The sequence below is a fragment of the Rutilus rutilus genome, assembly GCF_951802725.1.
Source record: "Rutilus rutilus genome assembly, chromosome: 9".
NCBI lineage: Eukaryota > Metazoa > Chordata > Actinopteri > Cypriniformes > Leuciscidae > Rutilus > Rutilus rutilus.
Window position 1 is genome coordinate 2725190 of NC_140223.1, and position 25084 is coordinate 2750273.

General features: G+C 44.3%; 1 protein-coding gene across 7 annotated transcripts; it reads left to right on the forward strand.

Annotated features, from left to right (window-relative positions):
* Positions 1-316: 316 nt before the first annotated feature.
* cep164 (centrosomal protein 164) lies at positions 317-24587 on the forward strand. 7 transcript variants are annotated; one of them, XM_084420149.1, is made up of 30 exons: positions 368-555; positions 956-1067; positions 2057-2168; positions 2469-2510; positions 2819-3059; positions 4691-4801; positions 4910-4975; positions 5119-5196; positions 10342-10443; positions 10659-11756; positions 14241-14294; positions 14429-14491; positions 14681-14742; positions 15612-16322; positions 16452-16538; positions 16641-16824; positions 17043-17117; positions 18053-18175; positions 18263-18406; positions 18558-18641; positions 18794-18862; positions 19013-19209; positions 19723-19872; positions 20478-20652; positions 20754-20861; positions 22307-22403; positions 23500-23736; positions 23827-23872; positions 23975-24079; positions 24316-24587. In XM_084420149.1, the coding sequence occupies exons 2-30, from the start codon at positions 986-988 to the stop codon at positions 24410-24412; spliced, it is 4800 nt and encodes a 1599-aa protein (XP_084276275.1). In that variant the 5' UTR covers positions 368-555; positions 956-985; the 3' UTR covers positions 24413-24587. The 7 variants fall into 7 exon arrangements, with proteins under 7 accessions (XP_084276277.1, XP_084276281.1, XP_084276275.1 ...); XM_084420152.1 differs by having other exon boundaries at positions 20520-20652; XM_084420150.1 differs by having other exon boundaries at positions 19723-19866.
* Positions 24588-25084: the final 497 nt, after the last annotated feature.

Sequence of the window (25084 nt, forward strand, 5' to 3'; positions counted from 1 at the left end):
TTTACCTGAAATAATATTTATATATTTATGTGTGTGTGTGTATGTATAAATATGTGTGTATGTGTACACACATACACACTGTAAATATACAGTAGTCCTAACAAACTATATATATATATATATATATATATATATATATGAGAATGAGTGCAAACAAATGATAAAATGAAATGAAAATTACATTATAAATTTGTAGCTTTAATATTTTTCGTTGTTGAGGGCTTTTATTTTGAATTATTCTCATACATACACACATATATATATATATATATATATGTGTGTGTGTGTGTGTGTGTGTGTGTGTGTACAGTTATGTGCATTTAAAATTATTTTGGCGTTGTCGAGGGCTTTTATTTTGAAGCCCGGCTCCCGCGGCCGCCATGTTCCTCTCTGGTTGCTGTGATGGAGACGAGGCGGTTTGGATTGTAAACTTTCTGTTTTAAATATAAAAAAACCCTCTGAAATACTCAATATCAGACATAAAGCACCAGAGCTGTACAATCACAAGATGTTTTAAAAACACTGCAGAACTAAGGGTGTAGGGTTAGACAACAGGTGAGGATTAATCTAATCGCGTTAACGTTATATGATCAATAATTATTGTAATGATTGTATTTAATATTCGTTATTCTCGATGTTTAACTTCCGCAGAGTATTTACTGATAATATACTCTTTATTTAACGCTAGTCGTTTATTGTACTCTGTTAGCGTAGCATGTATTTTTGTTAGACATAATATAACATTAGTATAACTAAAGCCCAGTTTATATGTTTATTAACAAAGAGCAGCGTTCTTCTTTTGTAAACACAAATACCTCTATATTGATGCTATGAAGTGTTTATTTACTAAGCAGTAATTTCAGTGGTAAGTAAATGCTATTTGAGGAACGTGCTGTGTTTTGTTAAGTTTGGAAGTAATTTAGTGAGATTAATTAAAGGCCCGTGTCCGCCCCAGTGCGCGCGCTCCTGTCACGCCGCCGTCACCATGGCGACCACGGGAGTGCGCATCGGAGATCAGCTGGTGCTGGAGGAAGACTTTGATGAAAACTACATCCCTTCTGAGCAAGGTTATTAAACTATTATAAACTAAATCGTTGGTTTTCAGGCATTGAGTGAATGTTCTAAGTGTTGTACATAATACAGCGTCTCTCTTTTTGCATTGTGACATTATTTTCATGACAATTAAGGACAAATGCTCATCAGAAAAATCTTTCTGGTTGGAGTTTGTCTATAATTCTCATTACTGCCATACAGTCTTGAACAGGGTTAACTTAAAGTAAAAAAAAAAGAAGTTCATTCCGTAAAATCAAATAAATATTAACTGGTTTAAAAGAAAATATAAAAATACTTGACTACTATTTATACTCATTGTTAAATCGTTAGTCAACGTTATATCGTAATAATCATCATTACAATCAACGTTATATTGTTATAGTCAACTTTAAATCACTAGAGTCATTGTTATATTGTTAGTCAACGTTATATCGTTATAGTCATTGTTATATCGTTGTTGTTCCAGTCAACATTATAGTCATCATTATATTGTTAGTCAGCATTATATCGTTAGTCTAATGATATAACAATGACTAACGATATCATATAACGTTGACTATAGCAAAGACTAGCCTATAACGATGACTATAACGATATAACAATGTCAAAGTGATATCGTTATAGTAGGTGAATATAGTAGAACTTCATTTTCTTTATGTAGGCCTAGGCTATATAGTTTCTTGTTTCTTTTGAGATTAAATAATTATTTATTAGTTATTGATCTTGACAGGCTCAGGTTTCATGTATTTATTAATTAATATTACACGGGTTAAAGGCCCGTTCACACCAAGAGTGATAACTATAACGACAACTAGATTAGTTTTTACTATACAAGTTATTTTGATTAATCAAGATTATGAGCCGCATGAATTGATGTGCACTGATAAATAATTTATATTAAACACTGCAATATTCCATAAAAAAAGCACGAATTGTCCATTTTGATTTGATGGTGACTCTGTGTGTGTGTGTGTGTGTGTGTGTGTGTGTGTGTGTCTGTCAGAGATCCACGAGTATGCTGTGGAGATCGGCATCGACCCGCAGCGGGAGCCGGAGCTGCTGTGGTTGGCCAGAGAGGGCATGGTGGCGCCGCTGCCCGACGAGTGGAAACCATGGTAAAACACACTTCATTATAACACACACACTGATTCACATGGGCTGCGTTTACACTGCAACTCTTAATGTACAGATCCATTCTTTTACATTCACTTTAGACCGGACTGGAATCTGATATCTGTGTTTACATTAATTCCCGCCCAAAATGATTATGGTGATCGTTTTACTATGCACATGGTAGACCCTGGTTTTGACTGGCCGTGCTATTAACATTATTAATATAATTCATGTCGGGTGGTCTTGATTATTTGCCAGCGTGGACAAGATAACAGCTGTCATGAGTCATGAATGTTTTACAGCGCAACATCTGATGGAACAGAACAGATATATAGTCCGGAAAGGTGAGCGAGCGCATACAATATCTGCCTCATGATACAACATTAAAAAGCTATCTTTGTGAATAAACGTGTTGCCTTGTGGTGGCTTGGAATCGGATATGTGTGTTTAGATGAAGGTCGGAAGTCCAGATATCGGATATGAATCTGATTTAAAACCACCACCTGAAATATCGGATCTCGTACGGATTTTTTTGTGTACACGTGTGCAACAAATTCCGATCTGTGTCAGATGTGAGTAAAAGATCGGATTTTTTGTGCCAGTGTAAACGCAGCCATGGAGACAGGAAGTGTGTGTGTGTGTGTGTGTTCAGTCAGGATGTCACCGGTGAAGTGTACTACTTCAACTTCTCCACGGGTCAGTCCACGTGGGATCACCCCTGTGATGAGCAGTACCGCCAGCTAGTGGTGCAGGAGCGCGAGCGCACACGACACAGCAGAACCGCTCCGCCCGCGACCAGCGCTGCCGTTGGGAAAGAAAAGGAGAAGAAGAAGAAGAAAGACAAGAAAAAGAAGGAGAAGAAGAAAGACCCGGAGGGAGTCAGAGCTCCAGGGGTGAGTTCATTTCAGAACAACGTCTCAGGACACTTTAAAGGGTAACTAAACCCCTGGTCAGAGCCTGACTCCACCCACTGGCAATATTTGAAAAATGCTAGAAAAGTGGGCAGACCCCAGCGGAGATACAGGGGACGAACCGTGAGCGGGGGGGGCGTGCACCTGAGACCCGCTGTCAGACTCTCTAAAATGGAGAGTGACTCACAGGGTCGCAAGACGACGTAAAGTACATGCATCTGATGAGTTTTATCGAGTTGATGTCAATAGCGCGCGCTCTCTTTAGGCATTTTCATATTTTGCCGCTATGTGAAAAAATCCAGCAAAATGCGCCGGCGCGTTTGTCGACCCCAGAGGATTCACTTTAGCCTGACCATAAATTGTGATTAAAATATGATCACTCACATCAAGACGCCGCTGCGGTGGTGGAGTCCATGCAGGAGGAGCAGCGTTTGGAACTGCGTCGCTTTTCAGCGCGAGCTGTGTGGAGAAGCCCATTTCCACCTCTATTGCGTTTCAAAAGCAATTCCGCGTAAAATGCAGATTTCACACTCACGGTCTTCCAGGCCAAGTGCATGCAACCACTGGCGCCTAATTTCCAAGTCTGCTGGAAAGCTATGCAGTCCAGCAGTGCTGTTGCAACCAGCAACACTACACCTACTTACCCTCCTGACCACTGTACTAAATACAGATAAATCTACGCTAGTTCATCCAAGGGCGTGGTGAGCTCGTACCAAGGGAGGGCGTGGTGAGCTGGAACCTGCTTACATCACGTAGTACCGCAAACATCCAATAGGAAAATTCAACTGCAGTAGCCACTGTTCAACCTGAAGAGGGCAGCACTCAGACGTTTTTACACCATATATTGTAGAATTAAAAGACTTTATACCCAAATGTCAAAAAAGTTACTCGAATCAATGAACAGCACTAATAAGGCCCCATTCAAAAAATAGGTCTAATAGGTTAGACAAACTTAGTCCCGGTCACGTTGGAAGAAGTTACCGAGCTGGGGACTATTTTTAGGCGCTGCGTCATATCACTACGCCTGCTGCACTCATGGTACAGCCACACAGTTCCTTGATTATTACGCCGGAATGAGAGTAGTTCCTAGCCATATAGGCTTAGAAAATCGCAACTTTTCATTTTCCGTCAATCTTAGTACACGGTTTAACTACAGAAGAGTCAAGTTTTAAATAGGAAAAATATTGAAACTCTTTGGTCATTTTGAAAGAAATGCTACTGGACTCGTCTGAATCAATGATCTATGCTAAGCTATGCTAAAAGTGGTACCGTCAGACCCGGAGTTCGGCTGAATGGATTCTAAAACGGTAAAACTCATCTGTTTAACTCTGGGGGAGTTGTAAAATGAGCATATTTCCGAAAAAAGTGGAGTATCCCTTTAAAGGAGCATACAGGAGTTTGGGGTCGGTGAGATTTTTAAAGCTTGACCTGTTGATCTATCTATATATTTGATCAAAAATACAGTAAAACAGTGACATGTTATTACGATTTAAAACAGCTGTTTTCTATGTGAATATATAGTAAATTTTTATTTATTACTGTGATAGTCTTCAGTGTCAAATGATCCTTCAGAAATCATTCTAATATGCTCTCTCTGTGTGTGTGTGTGTCAGATGTTGGCTCCTCTCGCTCCTCTGCGGGGTCTGTCTGAGGCTCCTGTCGCTCCTCTCAGAGGGTCTCTGGGCGTCTCATCTGGACTCCAGCCGCTCAAAACCTCTCTAGGGGTAAAAAAGCTTGAACTTATCATTTGTGCTTCGTTAATGGAGCTTCTGAATAAGTTTTAGTTATGATTTATGAATAATAAATGTGTTTTTGTCACTGGTGTGCATCAGTCTGTCGTGTCGAGCTCGACTGCTGTCAGGAGTGCTGAGGAAGACGAGGAGATCTCAGAGGAAGAGGTGAATCTGAAACACACACACACACACACACACACACACACACACACACACACACACGCCCGAACGCTAACATGATGATGCACTGAATGCTAAATGTAATCTGTTATCTCTGTGTGTGTGTGTGTGTGTGTGTGTATGTTTAGAGGCCGCGAGGTTCAGCCGGACTGCTGAAGAACCTCCACCTGGATCTGGATGCTCTGGGAGCGGGACTGCAGTATGAGGTGAACACCATAAACACACCACACATCCTGCAGGAGATCAACAGATCAGACACTGAATCTTCTGCACATGTTAGCACATGTATACTAAACTGCAGAATGTTTTGATGTTTTTTTGCCCTCAGTATTTTTGTCTTGTTTTCCTGCACAAATATCTAAACATTCTTAAATCAAGATACAAAACATTCAGACACACATCCTTTGCGCTGTTATTTTGAGTTGATGCCCCTTGGGTGGCATTTAGGGACTATTAGGTGTTTCACAAATTATTATATATCTACCTTTGTTAGGGGTGTAACAATATATCGTGTCACAATATATTGCTATACAAAAAAAATGCAACAATATGTATTGTGTATCGTATCACCCTAAATAAAAAACACTATGTGAGAAAAAAATCTAGTTTTCAGAGTTTTAGTCTCTGAACTACATTAAACTACTATATATAATGTTAAATTTAATGTATAATAATGCAATGGGGGAATATTTGTGGGTCCTGATAATGCCAAATGTCTGATGGTACCAGTAAAAAGTAGCCTACATTATTTTAAATATATCTAGTCAGTGAAAGCAAGCATATTTGTCTAAAATAATTCTGTATTTTAATCTTCAGAATCATAAATATTGTTATTCTGGTGTCTCTATTGTCCTGTGCATTGGGTTTCCAGCACCAAATCCAATACAATTCATTTACATCCACAATGTAATATCAAGTTTAGCATTTTAATCAACAGTACATGTTTTTTGTTAACCTTTTATTACCTTGATGAGCTGAGATGACGCTGGCGTGTTTGTCGCCGCTTCTCATCTCCGATCTAACAGACGTTTTTGTGGATTTTATGCTCTACAACCAGCCTAAACACGCTGGTCACCCCAGACATCAATTGCTGTTTTGCTCGGTTCTGCTGCGTTTGTCACGGCTGTCTAACGCTGCTTACCGCTGCAAACTCTTCTACACCATTAACCCATCAGATGACACCTGCTACTGAAGTACAGTGACCTACCGTGGATCATCTGTCAGGTCCATTTCTGCTGGTTCCTGAAACTGCTAACCAAAAGACGTTTTTCCTTCTCTGTGCTGTGGTCTTCCTGGCCTCCTGTCACCGTTATGGTATTAGCAAACCGAGCTAGGATGCTAGCAACTGTTTGCTGCCCCTCGGCTATCATCAAATATACCTCAGTGGAACACATGAGTCTTAATTCTAATACATCTCCGAGTTGCCTTGAGGTGGTAAAATATCTCCATCTCCTGCGTCGTTCCCCCTATGTCCATAGGGCTGCCCGTCATAAGTTTGTTTACTCTCACGAAACTTTGTCTGTCTCAGCTGTTTGGTGCCATGCCTCACGGTGGCGACGTCATCGATGCAAACCACGCCCATCACATGCAAATCTGCGATCCTTGGTCTGTGTGGACAACACCGTCACCCCTGACAATGCACTAACCAGGACATCATTCATGCTGCTTAACATTCGTTCATTAAATAACAAAACCCACCTTATCCATGACCTCATCTTGGAAAAATCACTGGACCTTTTATGTCTTACTGAGACATGGCAGAACCAGCAAGAGTTCATAACCCTCAACCATGCCACTCCCCCAGGTTATGGCTATATTCAGAAGCCTTTTGCAGCCTTGGTTGTGGTAGTGGACTTGCTGTTATCCATTGTGCTGACATCCTGGTCAAAGAGATCCCAGTGAATACTACCTCCTTTGAGTGTGTTCATTTCATGTTGACTGGGTCCACGCAGCTACAGGCTGTCCTAATCTACCACCCCCCAAAGCCTCTGCCTGCTTCCTATCGGAGCTCACCGAACTGCTTGCTACTGTTTGCACGAAATCCCCGTCTACTATCCTGCTGGGTGATTTTAACATTCACGTGGATTCCAGTAATTGTTCTCTTGCTACTGATTTTCTATCACTGCTGGACTGCTTCAATTTCATACAACACATACATGGCCCCACACATGACAAAGGGCATACCCTGGACCTGGTGTGCTGTGCTGGCATAACCCCCTCCCACCTGCAGTGGACTGACCTGGCTGTCTCTGACCACTATGCTATTCTATTCATGGTCCCTGTGCCTCTCCCAAAGCAGTGCACCAAACCAAAGAGTATAGAAGTACCAAGAGGCGAAACTCCGTTGCAGTTTTGACAACAGCCACTAGGTGGCACTTTGGTAGCGCGGCCGCCATTTTGGACTGAACCAACGGCTTTACCGTTAGCACAACTACTGTATACAGCATTATTAACATTATGAGTGGAGATAATTGGAAACAAAGAAAACAGTGTTCTGCCATCAACTGCAACAACTACCAGTGTACAACCAATCAACTAGCATTTCATAGATTAGATCCAGAGAGGTAAAGTAGAAAAGGTTTTTATTAACGTTAAAGTGAGCTAACGTGACGTCAACGATAACAGGTGCTGTAACGTTAATGTAAGCTATTCCATAACCGCAGTAACAGTTTGGTCGAAATTGAGTCAAGACTCGAAGTGGGCTTTTTAAATCGCATACTTTCAGAGATATATGAACACCTAAACTGGCAAATGACCGCTTGATTAATTCATTGTTATCACTAAATTATCCTTTTAACTGTCACCTTTTTTTCGCATAAACATGAAAATCACTACCCAAACTTAAATGGTTGTAATTCAAGAATGCTTTGGAATATAGACCTATGGTTGGTCTTGTTTTAAAGAAGACATTTGTCAGATTATTGTTGAAGTCAAAAAAAATTATGAAAGTGAAACAGAAAAAAGTTATATAAGTTTGAGTTTATTAAAAAGTACAAATTTAAACATAGAATTATATTTTATATAAAATATATATATTACAAAATATATTTTACTCTATAACTGCAAGAAAAGGAAAGCAAAAAATCTGAACATGTTGTGTTCCACATTTTATGTTGATCTTTCTCTCGCTCCCTCACCCTTTCTGACGTGTGCTCTACACGGTTTGGAGCTGCGCGCTCTTGCTCGCTCGCTATAGATTCCGGGAGATTTGAGCTAATTTGTGGGCATCAGGGAGCTGCTATCAATATGCGGGAGACTCCCGGAACTTCCGGGAGACATGGTATGTCTGCTATAGAGATATTAAAAACTAGAAACTACTATTTAGTTAATTTAACCGCTTTTGAATTTGAACCGGTATCGTTCATTTCTATGACAGCTGTGTTGCGTTCAGTCCAAGATGGCGGAGCTGCAGCTCTGCGCATGGGTGCGTTTGTTGCAATGGAACGTTCTATTGAGTTTCGCCTCTTGGTACTTCTATACTCTTTGACCAAACGGCCCATCACGTTCAGGAACATCAAACGGGTGTGTACTTCCACGCTATCTGATTCCCTAGCGACTCACCTCGCCACCCACCACCCCTGCCAAACAGTTGATGGCATGGTGGAACATTACAACCGTGGCCTCTCTTTCAGCCTGGACTTTGTAGCTCCTCTTACCACGCGTTACGTGTCTTTCTCTCGTCCTGCCCCCTGGTTCACCCCTGAGCTCCGCAGGATGAAGACCATAGGACGTAGGCTCGAGAGACAATACAGAAGATCCGACCTCTCTGTCCATCGCGAAGCATTTAAAGAACACGTCACAAACTACAAAGAAGCCCTTTCTCAGGTAAAAACAAAGTATTACTCCACACTCATCAATAACAAACAAAAACACCCCAAATTGCTCTTTTCCACCATCAACTGTCTTCTTCATCCTCCTGATGCCGCTAAACCCTCAGACGCAGCTGACATCTGCTCCAGGTTCTTGGATTTTTTCCAGCAGAAAGTGGTACCATCCACCGGTAGCTCAAGTCTCCAGGGCTTTCCCCCTGCCCCACACTGCCCCAACAGGACTCTCACCACTCAGCTGCCCACTCACCTCAGTGCTGCCTATCCGCCTTCTCTCCATTGGATGCCGACCAAGTAACAAAACTGGTAATCTCAGCCAAGACTTCAACCAGCAGTCTTGACCCAATGCCCACCACCCTGGTCAAGGCCTGTCTTCCCATCCTCTGCCACCCAATGCAAGACATTATAAATGCATCTCTTGCCACTGGCGTGGTACCATCCAGCTCCCACCCACACAACCTTTCAATTGCCTGCAGGAACTCAAATCATGGATGACCACAAACCTACTCAAACTCAACAGTAATAAGACAGAACTCATGGTGGTGGCCTCTGCACTACTGCTCAAGAAAGTTGGAGACCTGGCCCTGGTTGTGGATGGCTGCTCCATTTACCCATCTCCTGAGGTGCGCAACCTGGGCTTCATCTTGGACTCCACTCTCTCCTTCCGGTCACACATCAACAATATCACCAAGTCTCCCTTCTACGACCTCGGAAACATTTCACAACTCCGGCCTTCTCTCACACATTAAGTAACTGAGACACTCATCCATGCCTTCATCACCTCCCGTCTGGATTACTGCAATGGTGTCCTGGCTGGACTGTCCACCAAGGCCCTTAGCAGACTCCAGTATGTCCAGAACTCTGCTGCCAGGGTTCTAACCCACACAAAGCCCTGGCAGCATATCACTCCCATCCTCTAACAGCTCCACTGGTTGCCAGTTAAGTCACGCATCACCTACAAGATCCTCCTGCTCACTTACAAATCTCTCCATGGACTCTCACCAAAATACCTCACAGATCTCCTCCACCCCTACACTCAGTCACGTTCCCTGCGGTCCTCTGACAAGGACCTGCTGGACAACCCCCGCACCAGGTTGCGGACTTTTGGGGACAGGGCTTCCACACTCTGGAACAGTCTACCACTCCACGTCCGCTCTGCCCCATCCCTGCCCATGTTCAAAATGCACCTCAAAACATTTATTTTCACTAAGTCCTTTGACCCCTAAACCCCCCCCTCCCCCTATCCCCTCCCCACCCCACACATTTGTTAAGTGACCTTGGGTACCATGAAAGGTGCTATATAAGTCAGAGTTGTTATTATTATTATTATCATGTCTTGGGGTATCGCAATAATATTGTATCATGAGTTCAGTATCGTGATATGTATCGAATCGTGACATGAGGGTATCGTTACACCCCTAGTTATTGTGTTTTTGGGTTAGGTTATAGTATTAAAGAAAAAAAGTCTATACAAAGTCCCCATTTAGACAGATAAGTAAACGTGTGTGTGTGTGTGTGTTTCAGGACAGTGAGGTCAGTGGGACGGTTCCTCCTGAAGAAAGAACAGAACCTGAACTACAGGATTTGGCCTTATCGAGGGATCACAGTCCAGAACCACCTTCAGAGGTACCTGTCTGTCTGTGTGTGTGTGTGTGTGTGTGTGTCTGTCTGTCTGTCTCTCTGTGTGTCTGTCTTTCTCTGTCTGCAGTTTATCTGTGTGTCTTTGTTAAAATGTTTGAGGCGTTTGCATGTGACCTCACAGCCTGTCTGTCTCTCTGTGTGTGTGTCTGTCTGTCTGTCTGTCTGTCTGTGTGTCTCTAACTCCATCCCTCCACTGTAAGGACTCGTTGCGTGGACGTCACCTCCCCTCCACAGCCGCTTCATGCCCTCTGACCTCAGACGCTGCTGCGGAAGACCAGCCGCTGATCGAAGGCATGAGTGACGGTGTGCAGGAGGAGAAACAGTCCGATGAAGAGAAGAGCGAAGAGATCGATGAGCAGATCGAGAGATTCAGCCAGATGGAGGAGAGAACAGAAGAACAGAGAGATCAGACAGAGAGTGAAGATGATGAAAACAAGCGAAGAGAAGAACGGGATGAAACACAGGGACAGGAGAAAGATAGTGAAGTAGAGGCAGAGAGAAGTGTTTCCCATATGGAGGATGAAGAGAGGCTTTCAGAACACGGGGGAAGAGAGGAAAATGAACGTGACACTCAGAGCGACAGAGACAGCGAGGAAATCGAGCGCTTTCAGAAGGACAGCCCTCAGATAGAAAAAGGAAAAGAACAGAGGCAGGAGAAAGGCGAGATCAACAGTGAGGAAGAGGCAGAGAGAAGTGTTTCCCATATGGAGGAGGAAGTGAGGCTCTCAGAACACAGTGAAAGAGAGGAAAATGAACGTGACACTCAGAGCGACAGAGACAGCGAGGAAATCGGGCGTTTTCAGAGGGACAGCCCTCAAATAGAAAAAGGAAAAGAACAGAGGCAGGAGAGAGGCGAGATCAATCGTGAGGAAAAGGTAGAGAGAAGTGTTTCCCATATGGAGGAGGAAGCGAGGCTTTTAGAACACAGTGAAAGAGAGGAAAATGAACGTGACACTCAGAGCGACAGAGACAGCGAGGAAATCGAGCGCTTTCAGAAGGACAGCCCTCAAATAGAAAAAGGAAAAGAACAGAGGCAGGAGAAAGGCGAGATCAACAGTGAGGAAGAGATAGAGAGAAGTGTTTCCCATATGGAGGAGGAAGAGAGGCTTTCAGAACACAGGGAATCTCAGGAAGATGAACATATAGAAGAGCAGAGAGAGAGTGAAGGACGTGGGATCAGCAACACTCAGAGCGACAGAGACAGCGAGGAGATCGAGCGCTTTCAGAAGGACAGCCCTCAAATGACACACTTTAAAACAGGGAAGTTTGTGCCTCAGTGGAATCCAGTGTGCAGTGAGGTAGGACTCAGTGCCCCGCCCCTGCACGCAAACGCCACCCATCTCACATGCCCTGCCCCTTCACACAAACCCCACCCATCTCACATACTCCACCCTGCGCACAAGCCCCGCCTGTCTTACATGCCCTGTCCTGCACGCAAACGCCACCCATCTCACATGCCCTGCCCCTACACACAAACACCACCCATCTCACAGACTCCGCCCTGCGCACAAGCCCCGCCTGTCTTACATGCCCTGTCCTGCACACAAACCCCACCCATCTCACATGCTCCACTCCTGCACACAAACCCCACCCATCTCACATGCCCTGCCCCTGCAGACAAACCCCACCCATCTCACATGCCCCGCCCCTGCAGACAAACCCCGCCCATCTCACATGCCCCGCCCCTGCAGACAAACCCCGCCCATCTCACATGCCCCGCCCCTGCAGACAAACCCCACCATCTCACATGCCCCGCCCCTGCACACAAACCCCACCCATCTCACATGCCCCCCCTGCAGACAAACCCCACCATCTCACATGTCCCGCCCCTGCACACAAACCCCACCCATCTCACATGCCCCGCCCCTGCAGACAAACCCCGCCCATCTCACATGCCCCGCCCCTGCAGACAAACCCCGCCCATCTCACATGCCCCGCCCCTGCTGACAAACCCCACCCATCTCACATGAATCATTCACTCAACTGATTCGTGCAGACAGCTGATTCATTCATGAACAAAACAAGCGATTGTCTGAATGGATTATGGATGGATCATTGATTTGTTCAAAAACAACGATTAATTTAGTAACGAAACATCACTGTGTGCTTGGAGACGCACGACAGTTCTGTTGCAGCTTTACAACAAAAACTGACAATAATGTGTCTAAAATTTAACTCACAATATTAACTTCTTGTTTATTGAACTGTTGTATAAAATCAATATAATTAGCATTACACTATATTGCCAAAAGTATTGGGACACCCTCCAAATCACTGAATTCAGGTGTTCCAATCCCTTCCATGGCCACAGTTGTATAAATCGAGCACCTAGGCATGCAGACGCTTCTACAAACATCTGAAAGAATGGGTCGCTCTGAGGAGCTCAGTGAATCAAGCGTGGTACCGTGATAGGTTGCCACCTGTGCAATAAGTCCATTTGTAGAATTTCCTCACTTCTACATATTCCACAGTCAACTGTTAGTGGTATTATAACAGAGTGGAAGCAATTGGGAACAACAGCAACTCAGCCACGAAGTGGTAGGCCACGCAATCCGATGAACGAGTCTGGGTTTGGCGTTTGCCAGGGGAACGGTACTTGCCTGACTGCATTGTGCCAAGTGTAAACTTTGGTGGAGGGGGGATTATGGTGTGGGGTTGTTTTTCAGGGGTTGGCCCCTTAGTTCCAGTGAAAGGAACTCTTAATGCTTCAGCATACCAAGACATTTTGGACAAATTCATGCTCCAAACTTTGTGGGAACAGTTTGAGGATGTTCCTGTTCCAGCATGACTCCACAAAGCAAGGTCCATAAAGACATGGATGAGGAGTTTGGTGTGGAGGAACTGGACTGGCCTGCACAGAGTCCTGACCTCAACTCGATAGAACGGCTTCGGGATGAATTAGAGCGAAACTGTGAGCCAGGCGTTCAACATCAGTGCCTGACCTCACACATGCGCTTCTAGAAGAATGGTCAAAAGTTCCCATGAACACACTCCTAAACCTTGTGGAAAGCCTTCCCAGAAGAGTTGAGGCTGTTATAGATGCAAAGGATGGGCCAACTCCATATTAAACCCTATGGGTCAGGAATGGGATGTCATTAAAGTTCATGTGCATATAAAGGCAGACGTCCCAAACTTTTGGCAATATAGTGTATATCATATAGAAATTCAAACTGCAACCTACTAATATTCATCACACAGTGAAAGCGAGTGCTATCAATATGTGTGGTTTTGCGAGTGGGATACTCGATAAAGTCAGCTTCCACATCGTCAAAACAACAATTAGGATATAATCGTAGATGACACACATCCCTACATATGCAGCACTGGAGTGAATCGCCTCGCCACAATCTGATGTATTTTTACAAAGCTTTCATTTATTCAGTGATTCGTTCGTTCGTTCTGTAGCACTGTTCAGTGTTTGTGTCTTCATTCTTTGATTTGTTTGTTCGTTCAGTGATTTGTTTGTTCATTCTGTTACGTTGTGTGTAACGTCAGTGTTTGTGTCTCAGCGTGTCGCTGCAGAGAGGAGGCGTGTCTCAACAGTCATGTGACATCACACACAGGCTCATGGGAGGATAAAAGTCCCCATGAGGAACAGAGTTTGATGCGTGTCTTATCTTATTATTCAGGATCCAATCAGAGTAGAGCTCCTCTCTGCAGCAGAGCTGAAACTCCCAGCATCCTCCTCTCCCGCATATGCTCACTGCTGTGTGTGTGTGTGTGTTATCAGTGTGTTAATGCTGCTGTACGAATGTGTGATGTCATATCCTGTGCCGTGACAGGAATCTGAGGCTGGTGAAGCGGCGGCGTCGCTGTCATCCGCTGATAATGTGCAGGTGTGACCTCAACACACACACACACACACACACACACACACACACACACACAATTTATTTACGTTCATGCATTTAACAGACATGTCTGGATTGAGTGTGTGTCGCATAATTTCACTCTTCATGTGTTTCCTCAGGCTGGTTTTCACTCCAAACTCTCAGAGAATGTGTTTGATCTGCTGGATCTGACGCCTGCAGTGGTAACTCACACACACACACACACACACTCACACACACACATACACAAACACTCGCACACACACACACACACACACACTCACACACACGCACACACATACACAAACACTCGCACACACCTCTACAGGTTTAAAGGCTCATTCTGTCTCTCTGTGTGTGTGTGTGTGTGTGTGTGTGTGTGTGTGTCTCAGGACAGGAAGGAAGAGGAGGGAGACATGGACAGCTGTGTGGACGTCTCTGTCTCTGCAGACAGGTGATAATAAACTATAATAAAATAAATAATATTAAAATTGACAAACACACCTTGACCTGACTGCATATACTACAGCACACGGATCCATTCAGAATTACTAAACTCAGCAACATACACATGACAAATCATGTCCAGAATGCGTGTGGAAACAATGTGCTGAAATGCGTCTGTACATAAATATAATGATTTATTTAGTTTATTATGATTTACGTTGATTACAATCCGCATCCATCTGAACTTTACTAGCAAGGCGCTGGTTTGCTTTATCCAGCCGAGTAACATAGTTTGCATATCATCTGGCCATAAAGGGGTGGATGTTTTGATGTCCAGTCTGTATTTCACACAGAAATGATCAGAAAATGACAGAGCTCGTGTTTTAAAGCGAAACACACACTGAAATGAATAATTCACTGTCCGTGAGTCTCTGTTCTCTCTGCCGTCTCTGATCAGCCTGGTTTTCTTCACATTTTGGACTGATTGTTTCAATGAATTTTCGGTAACACTTTACAGTAAGGTTCATTAGTTAACTACCTTAGGTAACATGAACTAAGAATGAACAATACTTCTACAGCATTTATTAATCTTAGGTCATATTAATTTCAACATTTACTAATACGTTTAAAAAAAAAAATTTAAATCAAAAGTTGAATTTGTTAACATTAGTTAATGCACTGTGAACTAACATGAACAAACAATGAACAGCTGGATTTGCATTAACTAACATTAACAAAGATCAATAAATATTGTAAAAAATGTATTACTCATTGTTAGTTCATGTTAGTTAATACATGAACTAATGTTAACTAATGAACCTTATTGTAAAGTATTACCGAATTTTCTCCCTGGGATTAATGTGTGTCTCATCTCAGGCGTCTGCACTCCCGGTCCGACGCGTCCTCGCCCGCTGATGACATCAGCAGAGCATCACATGACCTGAGACCGTCGACCGCCCGCGGCCGAACCCACACCAGTGATCAGGAGAAGAGACGAGAAGCTCAGGAGGATGAAGAGCAGCGTGAGCGTGATGAAGAGGAGAGGAACAAACTGATGGAGGAGAAGAACAGACTGATGGAGGAGGAGAAGAACAGACTGATGGAGGAGGAGAAGAACAGACTGATGGAGGAAGAGAGGAACAGACTGATGGAGAAGGAGAAGAACAGACTGATGGAGGAGGAGAAGAACAGACTGATGGAAGAGGAGAGGAACAGACTGATGAAGGAGGAGAAGAACAGACTGATGGAGGAGGAGAAGAACAGACTGATGGAAGAGGAGAGGAACAGACTGATGAAGGAGGAGAAGAACAGACTGATGGAGGAGGAGAAGAACAGACTGATGGAGGAAGAGAGGAACAGACTGATAGAGGAGGAGAAGAACAGACTGATGAAGGAGGAGAAGAACAGACTGATGGAGGAAGAGAGGAACAGACTGATAGAGGAGGAGAAGAACAGACTAGAGGAGAGGAACAGACTGATGGAGGAGGAGAAGAACAGACTGAAACTGCAGCTGCTCAGACAAACTCTGATGAAGGACGAGGAAGACGAGGAGCGCCAGATGAAGGAGGAGAGCGCCGAGCAGCTGAGGTCAGTGACTGCTGCATTGTGGGTCCCTGTGCTGTAGAAGTGTGTGTGCCAACAAAACATGACCAGTTTGGCACCAAAACTTTCCAAGTTCACATACCCACAAATCACGTCATCATGTGTGTGTTTTAGGGTTTTGAAGGAGCAGATACTTAAAAACAGACGAGACGAGGAGGAGCGATTAAACAACGACATGCACACACAACTACAAAAGCTAAGGTACTCACACACACATAAAACAGACATACACTATATCAACATCAGCACTCACAAACACACTCAAACACACACACTACATGCCCGTCTCGTGTGTGTGTACAGATCTGAGAATGAGGTGAGACTCCAGGAGCTGCGCTCAGAGCTGGAGACGGAGCAGGAGAGGGCGGAGACTCAGAGGAGGCGGGGTCTCGAGCGCCTGAGGGAGGAGTTAGAGGAGGAGCTCCAGGCAGAGAGGAGGCGGCTGCAGGAGAAGAAGGAGGAGCAGCTGACCTCCATCAGAACACAGGTGTGTGTGTGTGTGTGTGTACACGTTTAGCTCTATGTGCGAGGGCCAGATGTTAAAAAGCCTCATAAATCGACCAAAACATGTTTTTATTTAAATCTAGTGTGGGGGGCATAGAAAATATCATTAATCAATAGAAGTCTATGCAATGTTTTCACTGATATAATGAAAGAAATGTGTGTGTGTGTGTCTGTGTTTAACACTCTGTTGTGTTATGCCAGGCTAAACTGAGTGACTCTCAGAAGAATTCAAGGAGTCCACGACCAGAACAACCTTTAGCCGAGTACCAGAGAGAGGTACAACACTCACTCACTCACTCACTCACTCACTCACTCACTCACTCACTCACTCACTCACTCACTCACTCACTCACTCACTCACTCACTCACTCACACACACTCACTCATTCACTCACATACTCACACACTCACACACTCACTCACTCAATCACTCCCTCACACACTCACTCACTCGCTCACTCACATACTCACATACATACTCACTCACTCACATACTCTCTCACTCACTCTCACTCACTCACACTCACATACTCACATACTCTCTCACTCACTCTCACTCACTCACTCACTCACACTCACATACTCACTCACTCACTCACTCACATACTCTCTCACTCACTCTCACTCACATACTCACTCACTCACACACTCACACACACACTCACATACTCACTCACTCACACACACACTCACATACTCACTCACATACTCTCTCACTCACTCACTCACTCACTCACTCACACACACACATACACACTCACTCACTCACACACACACACACTCACATACTCACTCACACACACACACACACACACACACACACACACACACACTCACTCACTCACTCACATACTCACACTCACTCGCTCACTCACTGAGTCACTCACACACTCACTGAGTCACTCACACTCACTCACTCACTCACACACACACACACACACATTTAGTGCACTTGAACTCCGCCCATGCAAGCTTACGCTCATCTGCATACACTTGAGAGCCACACCCACATTTAATCAACAGCTGGTGCACAGAACAAAGTCCCGCTACATTTATTATGTTTTGATAATCTGTTACATCCTGATATACTGTATGTCACAATACAGAATCTGCTCCTACTGCGGTTTCATCATGAATTTAATTGTGCAGCAGTTGCTGGAGTGTGTGTTAATGTGTGTGTGTGCGTGTGTGTGTGTGTGTGTGTGTTTTAGCTCACAGATGTCCTGCAGGAAGTTCGTGAGGAAGTTGAGAGAGAGCACAGGAAGAAACTAGAACAACTTAAAGAGGAACATCGACATGAACTACAGAGCCTCAGAGAAACACACCTGGAGCAGGTACAACACCAACACACACACCAGACCTGTGTTATTACTGTCGAGTATGTCATCTCATCCACTCACCGGCTGTGTGTGTGTGTATAGGAGAGCAGGGAGAGGGAGCGTCTGCTGAACTCTCTTCAGGAGGAGAGAGACACTCTGATGTCTACACACACAACACAACTACACAAACTACAGCATACGCTGGACACACAACTGCAGGAGATGCGCAGGACACACTCACTGAAGGTCAGCACAACACACACACACTCATGGCACAGAGAAACAATATCATTGTAATCACTTTCAGAGTGATTTTTTTCCAGTGGATGAATGATAAAAACACTAGCTATCCACTGTGTTTGTGGGTGTGTGTGTGTGTGTGTGTGTGTGTGTGTAGGAGGCAGCATTACAGGAGTGGATGGAGAAGCTGGACATACAAACCAAAGAACTTCAAACTCAAGAGGCAGAACTTCAGTCAAAGGTTCAGAACAGTGTGTTTTTATTCATTATATTAGTTTTTTCATGTAGTTTTAATCATTTTCACAGCTGGAACAGCTCATTTACTTCATGAAATCAGTTCTTCATTGTAATTTTACAAGAACACTAACAGTGCTGTGTATTGATGATCATCAGGCATCAGAATTGAAGAAGAGGAGACAGCAGCTGTGTGAGGAAGAGGAGGATATTCAGAGAGGATTAGAGGTGTGTGTGTGTGTGTGTGTGTGTGTGTGTGTGTGTGTGTGTGTGTGTGTGTGTGTGTGTGTGTGTGTGTGTGTGTGTGTGTGTGTGTGTGTGACAGTGCTGTCTGATACAATCAGGAGTGTGTATGAATGTGTGTGTGTGTTTGTGCAGTCTCTCCCTCGGCTGCTGAAGGAGCGGGACGAGCTCCATGAGGAGCTGCAGCGGACGAGAGCAGATCTTCAGAGAGAGAGACAGGAGAGAGAGAGACAGAGAGAGGAGAACAGCAGGATGATGGAGGAGAGGCAACAGCTGGAGACGAGGGTCACACTCCTGCAGGACAGATGTGAGCAGCTCAGCTCCAGAGTCAGGTAACACACACACTTACTCACCATCACATACACTCACACACACACACACTCACTCACTCACTCACTCACTCACTCACTCACTAACTCACTCACACACACTCTCTCACATACACACTCACACCCTCACACTCATTCACTCTCACACACACACACTCATTCACTCACACACACTCATTCACTCACTCACTCACTCACCCACACACATTCACTCACACACACACATACACACTCAATCAATGTTGATTCAATTCAGTTCAATAATAGTGTCAATGTTGCAGAAATGAATAAAATATGCTAACTCCGTTTCAGCGATAAGCTGCTCTACACAAGACAATAGTGTAATTATTCAGCTCAAGTTTTGTTCTCATCCAGTAGTGTCACTGCAGTCAAATCAATAATATTGATATAATTAGTGTCCCAAACTAAGCTAGCTGAAGGCGCCAGTGGTGAGGAACCCGAACGCCATCAGGAGACAGAATGGAGAACTAGCCTGGAGTGTGTGTTTGTGTGCAGTGAACTGGAGCAGAGGGGCAGAACGGAGAGGGAAGAAGAGCAGCAGAAGAAGAGCAAGAGGAAGAGCGAGAACGGCCTGCGTTTGCAGGATCTCGAAGCATCAGTGCTGCCCTCAGGAGACGCCAGCGACGCCAGCGTAGACGAGTACGTGTGAGTCGTAGTGAGCTGCCTATCTAGTGCTCCTGATGTCTAACGGACAGATTCTGAAGCAGAATGCATAGAGACAGAGTGAAACGCGTCATAATCTGAAAACCACACACACACCAAAAAACGAGCGTTTAAAGGGTAACTAAACCCCTGGTCAGAGCCTGACTCCACCCACTGGCAATATCTGAAAAATGCTGGAAAAGTAGGCAGAGCCCAGTGGAGAGGGGGCGTGCACCTGAGACCTGTCTCTCTGTAGGCAAGGGCGTGGTTAGCTTGTGGGTACCACAACTTCCAATAGGAAAATTCAACTGCAGTAGCCACTGTTCAACCTGAAGAGGGCAGCACTCAGACGTTTTTACACCATATATTGTAGAATTAAAACACTTTAAACCCAAATGTCAAAAACATTACTTGAATCAATGAACAGCATTAATAAAGCCCCAGTCTTACCTAAATTAACAAAAAAAAGTCTGTTTTAAAAAAAACAAACAAAAAAAAAACTTTCAATTGTTGTAGATGACAAAGAATGCTTAGGATGCTGCCTATGTAGACATCATGACATCTCAATGGGGTTTAAGTGTGTGTTATTCTCTCTCTCTCTCTCTCAGTGTGAGGCAGTATATGTGGAATGAGAGCGTGTCTCTCCTCAGGGCTCGGCAGTTTCTGGAGCGGCAGAGCGTTCAGGTGTCAGACAGACAGGCAGCGCTGCGGGCAGCTCACAGCAGTCTGAAGGACCCCTCGCCCGGGACTTCCACACACCAGCTTTACCACAACCTGCAGCAGGTAAGTGTGTGTTCAGACCGGTGTCTGCAGTCGTTATCACCTGCATAGAGGCCCATGATGTGTGTGTGTGTGTGTGTGTGTGTGTGTGTGTGTGTGTGTAGGAGGTGAGGGATCTAGCCGAGCTGAGGGAGACGCTTCACAAGGGTCAAACGCTACTGAAAGAAAAAGAGGAAAAACTCAACCAGCTCGAAACTTCACTGACTGAAGAGGTACAACACACACATAAACACACACACACTGCTGGATACACTATACTGGTGAGGGCATCACATAGACATGAGTTTTATACTGAGATAATGATATTTGACTCTTGGAAAGCAGTGAAAAGCTCTTCAAATGTCCTCAAACGTCACGCTCCACGTGTTCTGTTGCTTGTGAGGGCCAAACTTTTGAAAAATCATCACAAATATAAAGACAAGCCTGTACACACACGTTATAAAGCCCTATGAAATAAGATCAAATCCCCCCCACTAGATTCCTATATAGCTCTATATAAAGTAGCTTGTAAATTCTGTAGTTGTTTTTAGACATAATTACTTACTTTTATTAGGTTGTGTAGTTGGATATACATTTAGATATTCTCAAAGACTAGTTTTTGTCAAGGTTTAGATTTTCTATTTTTTTATGTTGATTTGAAGTGTTAGATTTTTGATTAATGTTACTACAGTCAAACCTGATCACAGTGAAAGACATTTTGTTACATAAAACATCAAAATGCAATAAATCTTGGGTTGTGGTGAAGAGCTGTGAGTTTGCAGACATGCATCACGCGTGTTTGAGTTTGTGAAGTAGAGCAAACTGAGACTTCAGATTTTCCCAGCGGACTTTAATATTCACACACACTCATCCATATCCCCATTTGATTCAGTGTGTTACCCCATGTCTGATTTATTCAGCCAACATTTGCCAAATTCTGTGACATTCGGCATGATACTGTACTAGGGCTGAACGATACATCGAATTTTCATCGTCATCGCGATATGAACACATCGCAACAGACAGCCTGACACGATGAATAATGCCTGGTTCAGATTACAAGATTTTTGTGTCTGTTATGATAGTCATGGTGTCAGATTACACGATTTTGACTCCTAAAATCTTGTCATGTCGTGGACAAGAAACATGTCAGACTACACGTTGCTTTCCGACCAGTCATCGCGTGCCGTCACATGCACACATTCACTCGCACGCATGCACGCACACACACACACGCTCACTCGCGCACACACACACACTCACACACTCACTCGCGCGCACACACACACTCATTGTTGCTCGCACTCTCGCGTAGGTTGTCGCCCACTATGACACACTTCATAGATACGAGATGAAACGATCGAATCTTGCGTCCCGACGGCCGTAGTAGTTTACGAATCCCCACGACACCCTACGACAAACGGATCGTGTCAAAATCGCGCTAAAATCATGTAATCTGAACCAGTCAGGTAATAAACGTTTGACCTATCACGCAAAGAACCTATTAAAGCACTAAGACATGGGAACAGTATAGCTAACATTCACATTTGAATATTTATCGCAAGACATATCGTCATCGCAATATTAAACAATGTTATCGCACATCGCAGCTTTTCCTCATATCGTGCAGCCCTATACTGTACATTTCATGAGAAGCGTGTGTGTGTGTGTGTGGCAGGTGTCATGTGAGGACGCTGAGAGGTCAGCTGATCGGAAAGTGACGTTTGATGTCACCGAATCAGAGATGAGCAGCATCTACAGCCCGGAGGGAACAGGTGACACACACACACACACACACACACACACACACACACACACACACACACACACACACACACTCACTCACTCACTCACTCACTCACTCACACACACGCACACACGCACACGCACTCACACACACACACACACACACACACACACACACACACACACACTCACTCACTCACACACACACGCACACACACTCGCACTCGCACTCACACACACATGCACGCACTCACACACACACACTCACGCACGCACGCACTCACTCACTCACTCACACACACACACACGCACTCACACACTCACTCACACACTCTCACTCACACTCACTCACACACTCACTCACACACACACACACTCACTCACACACACACAGAGACGCACACATAAATTGCCCCTATTATTATTATATTACATAGTATGTAATAAAGCTGTTTTGAATGTAAAAGGTCTGCAAATTTTCAAAGATCAAAGTGCAGATTAATGGAGTTTTTGTCTCCTAAAAGAAAGAAGTGATTCTGAACTGAAACGAGTCGTCAGTAATTCCAGTCTTTCTTCCTGCTGAACCTGTGTAGGTGTGTAACTAATTAGCATAATGCCAGCCTGTGGTCTTGATTGGCTGAACAGCGTCTCTTAGCCCTGCCCTGAAACACTGTAGTTTATCTGAGACTGGAAGAGTTTGGTTCGTGTTGTTCATGTGGAGAAGACGCTGTTTTCTGCTGACAAAGCAAATCCACTTTGATGAGATTGATACGGTAAAACCCACGCCATCGTCACTGTTCGCATCACTGTGTGTCAAGAGCTGAGGTTCAGATATGATAATGAGCGTTTGCTTTCTGACCAATCAGAGCAGAGCAGCTCTCAGAGAGGCGGGGTTTAGAGAGACTGAATCCTTGTTCGAACCGTTTCAGACACTGACAGAAAATGCTGATGTTGCAGTGGATATTATGAGAAAACTAAAGTGTTTTTGATTTTGGATGCATGTAAACATGTTGTAAGAGAAACCAAAACAAAACTAGCAACATTTAAAATAGCATGATAGGGGCAGTTTAAGACACTAGAGCTTGTGTTCATGCAGTGGTTCACGAGTGTCTGATCGTCTGTCAGTTCCAGTGAAGGTGCAGCAGTTGGCCGACTCTCTGCAGCTGATCTCAGGTCAGCTCAATTCTGTGTTAGGAGCTTTGGGTTCACTGACCCACAAACAGGCTCCGCCCACTCTGACCACTCCTCTACTACCTCGTCCCTCGTGGGTGTGGCCTGTAAACTCCTCCCCCTCGCTGTCCAACGGACTCACACACAGACCCACAGACTCACTGCAGAACCGCTGGTCAGGCCTGAGCACAGGTGAGACACACACACACACACACACACACACACACACACACACTCGTCATCACCTGCAGCATCATCTGAACATCACCTCTGTTTCTACAGAAACCAGCAGATCTCACATGACTTACTCAGGATACACACCACCAAGGTGAGCTCATACACTCACACTCACACACACACACACACCAGTCTTCCACAGTCATATAGATATTCAGTGTAAATGGCTGTTATCTTGTGTGTGTGTGTGCAGTCTGTCGAGTCTGCGTCCATCCACAGAGGTCGAGGGTCAGCGGCTGCAGGGTCTGATTGACGGGAACAAACGCTGGCTGGAGGCTCAACGGAAAAACCGCAACATGTATCCTTACAGGGCCTGATGCTTTTCCTCAAGGAGAACATGTTTATTTCTACAGAACTCCTTCAGGTGGTTTGGGTTGAAATCGCGGGGGGCCCGAGAATCATCCCCAACTTTCTCCCTTGAACACACACTCACTCACACACACACACACACACATACTGGAGTAAATGTGTATTTCTCATGCAGTGAATGAGCTGCTCGGTGTCTCGTGCTGTTTTCCTGAGCGTCACACACAGCCCTCTCTTCCCAAACCTCAGGACCGGGTCCAGCAGCGGTGGGTTAGTTCAGCTCAGCCTCGACGATAACAACCAGATTAAAGTCCATCATTACTGAAGTAGCTCGAATAAACACACCTGATGTGTGAGAGATTCTAGAGCAGCTCGTGTGTTTCTCAGGAAAATCCCCAGTGGTTATGAGCTGTGAGGAAGTTTGTCTACATTTTCTTTTGTATAGCTGTGTGCAGATCTCATTTGTACAATATTTTTGTAAACAATTAAATGAATTTAATACTTAATGCAGGTGTGAGTTTCTTCATTTTTATGTTTTGTGATTTGGATGGTAGACATTAGAAAATTAACCGTTAATTTGTCCTGCCGGACTATTTGGGATGGTAATTGTTTCTCATCGTGTATGAAAGTAAACATACGTCTTTCACATGCTTCAAATGTAAAAAAAAAAAAAAATCTACTACTTATATCTTAATGCCATCAAAATGAATTTCTGATTTATGAAAAGTATTCATTTCTTTCCAAAAAAAAGTTTGATTATGTTCAGAACCCAAGGTGACTCTCCGGGGACGGCTTCCCAAGGGAAGGGCTAGCGCTTGGCGAGTTTCAAGAAGCTAATGAGATGACTCTACAGAACAATGAAGAGTATTATGAATTTCCAGAGTTAAAGATTTATGCAGCCATTGAAGAACAACCAGAGAAGGATTAAACTCTCAATTTAAGAACTCCACAATTAATAACTGTGGTGAAAAGATGCCATTATTTTATATGAAAAAGT

Excerpts from the sequence above, each read along its gene's own strand:
- cep164 (XM_084420149.1), top strand. The coding sequence starts at position 986 with ATGGCGACCACGGGAGTGCGCATCGGAGATCAGCTGGTGCTGGAGGAA. Across the intron at positions 10,444-10,658 it reads GTCCAGAACCACCTTCAGAG|GACTCGTTGCGTGGACGTCA; the intron begins GTACCTGTCTGT and ends CTCCACTGTAAG. Across the intron at positions 14,492-14,680 it reads TGGATCTGACGCCTGCAGTG|GACAGGAAGGAAGAGGAGGG; the intron begins GTAACTCACACA and ends TGTGTGTCTCAG.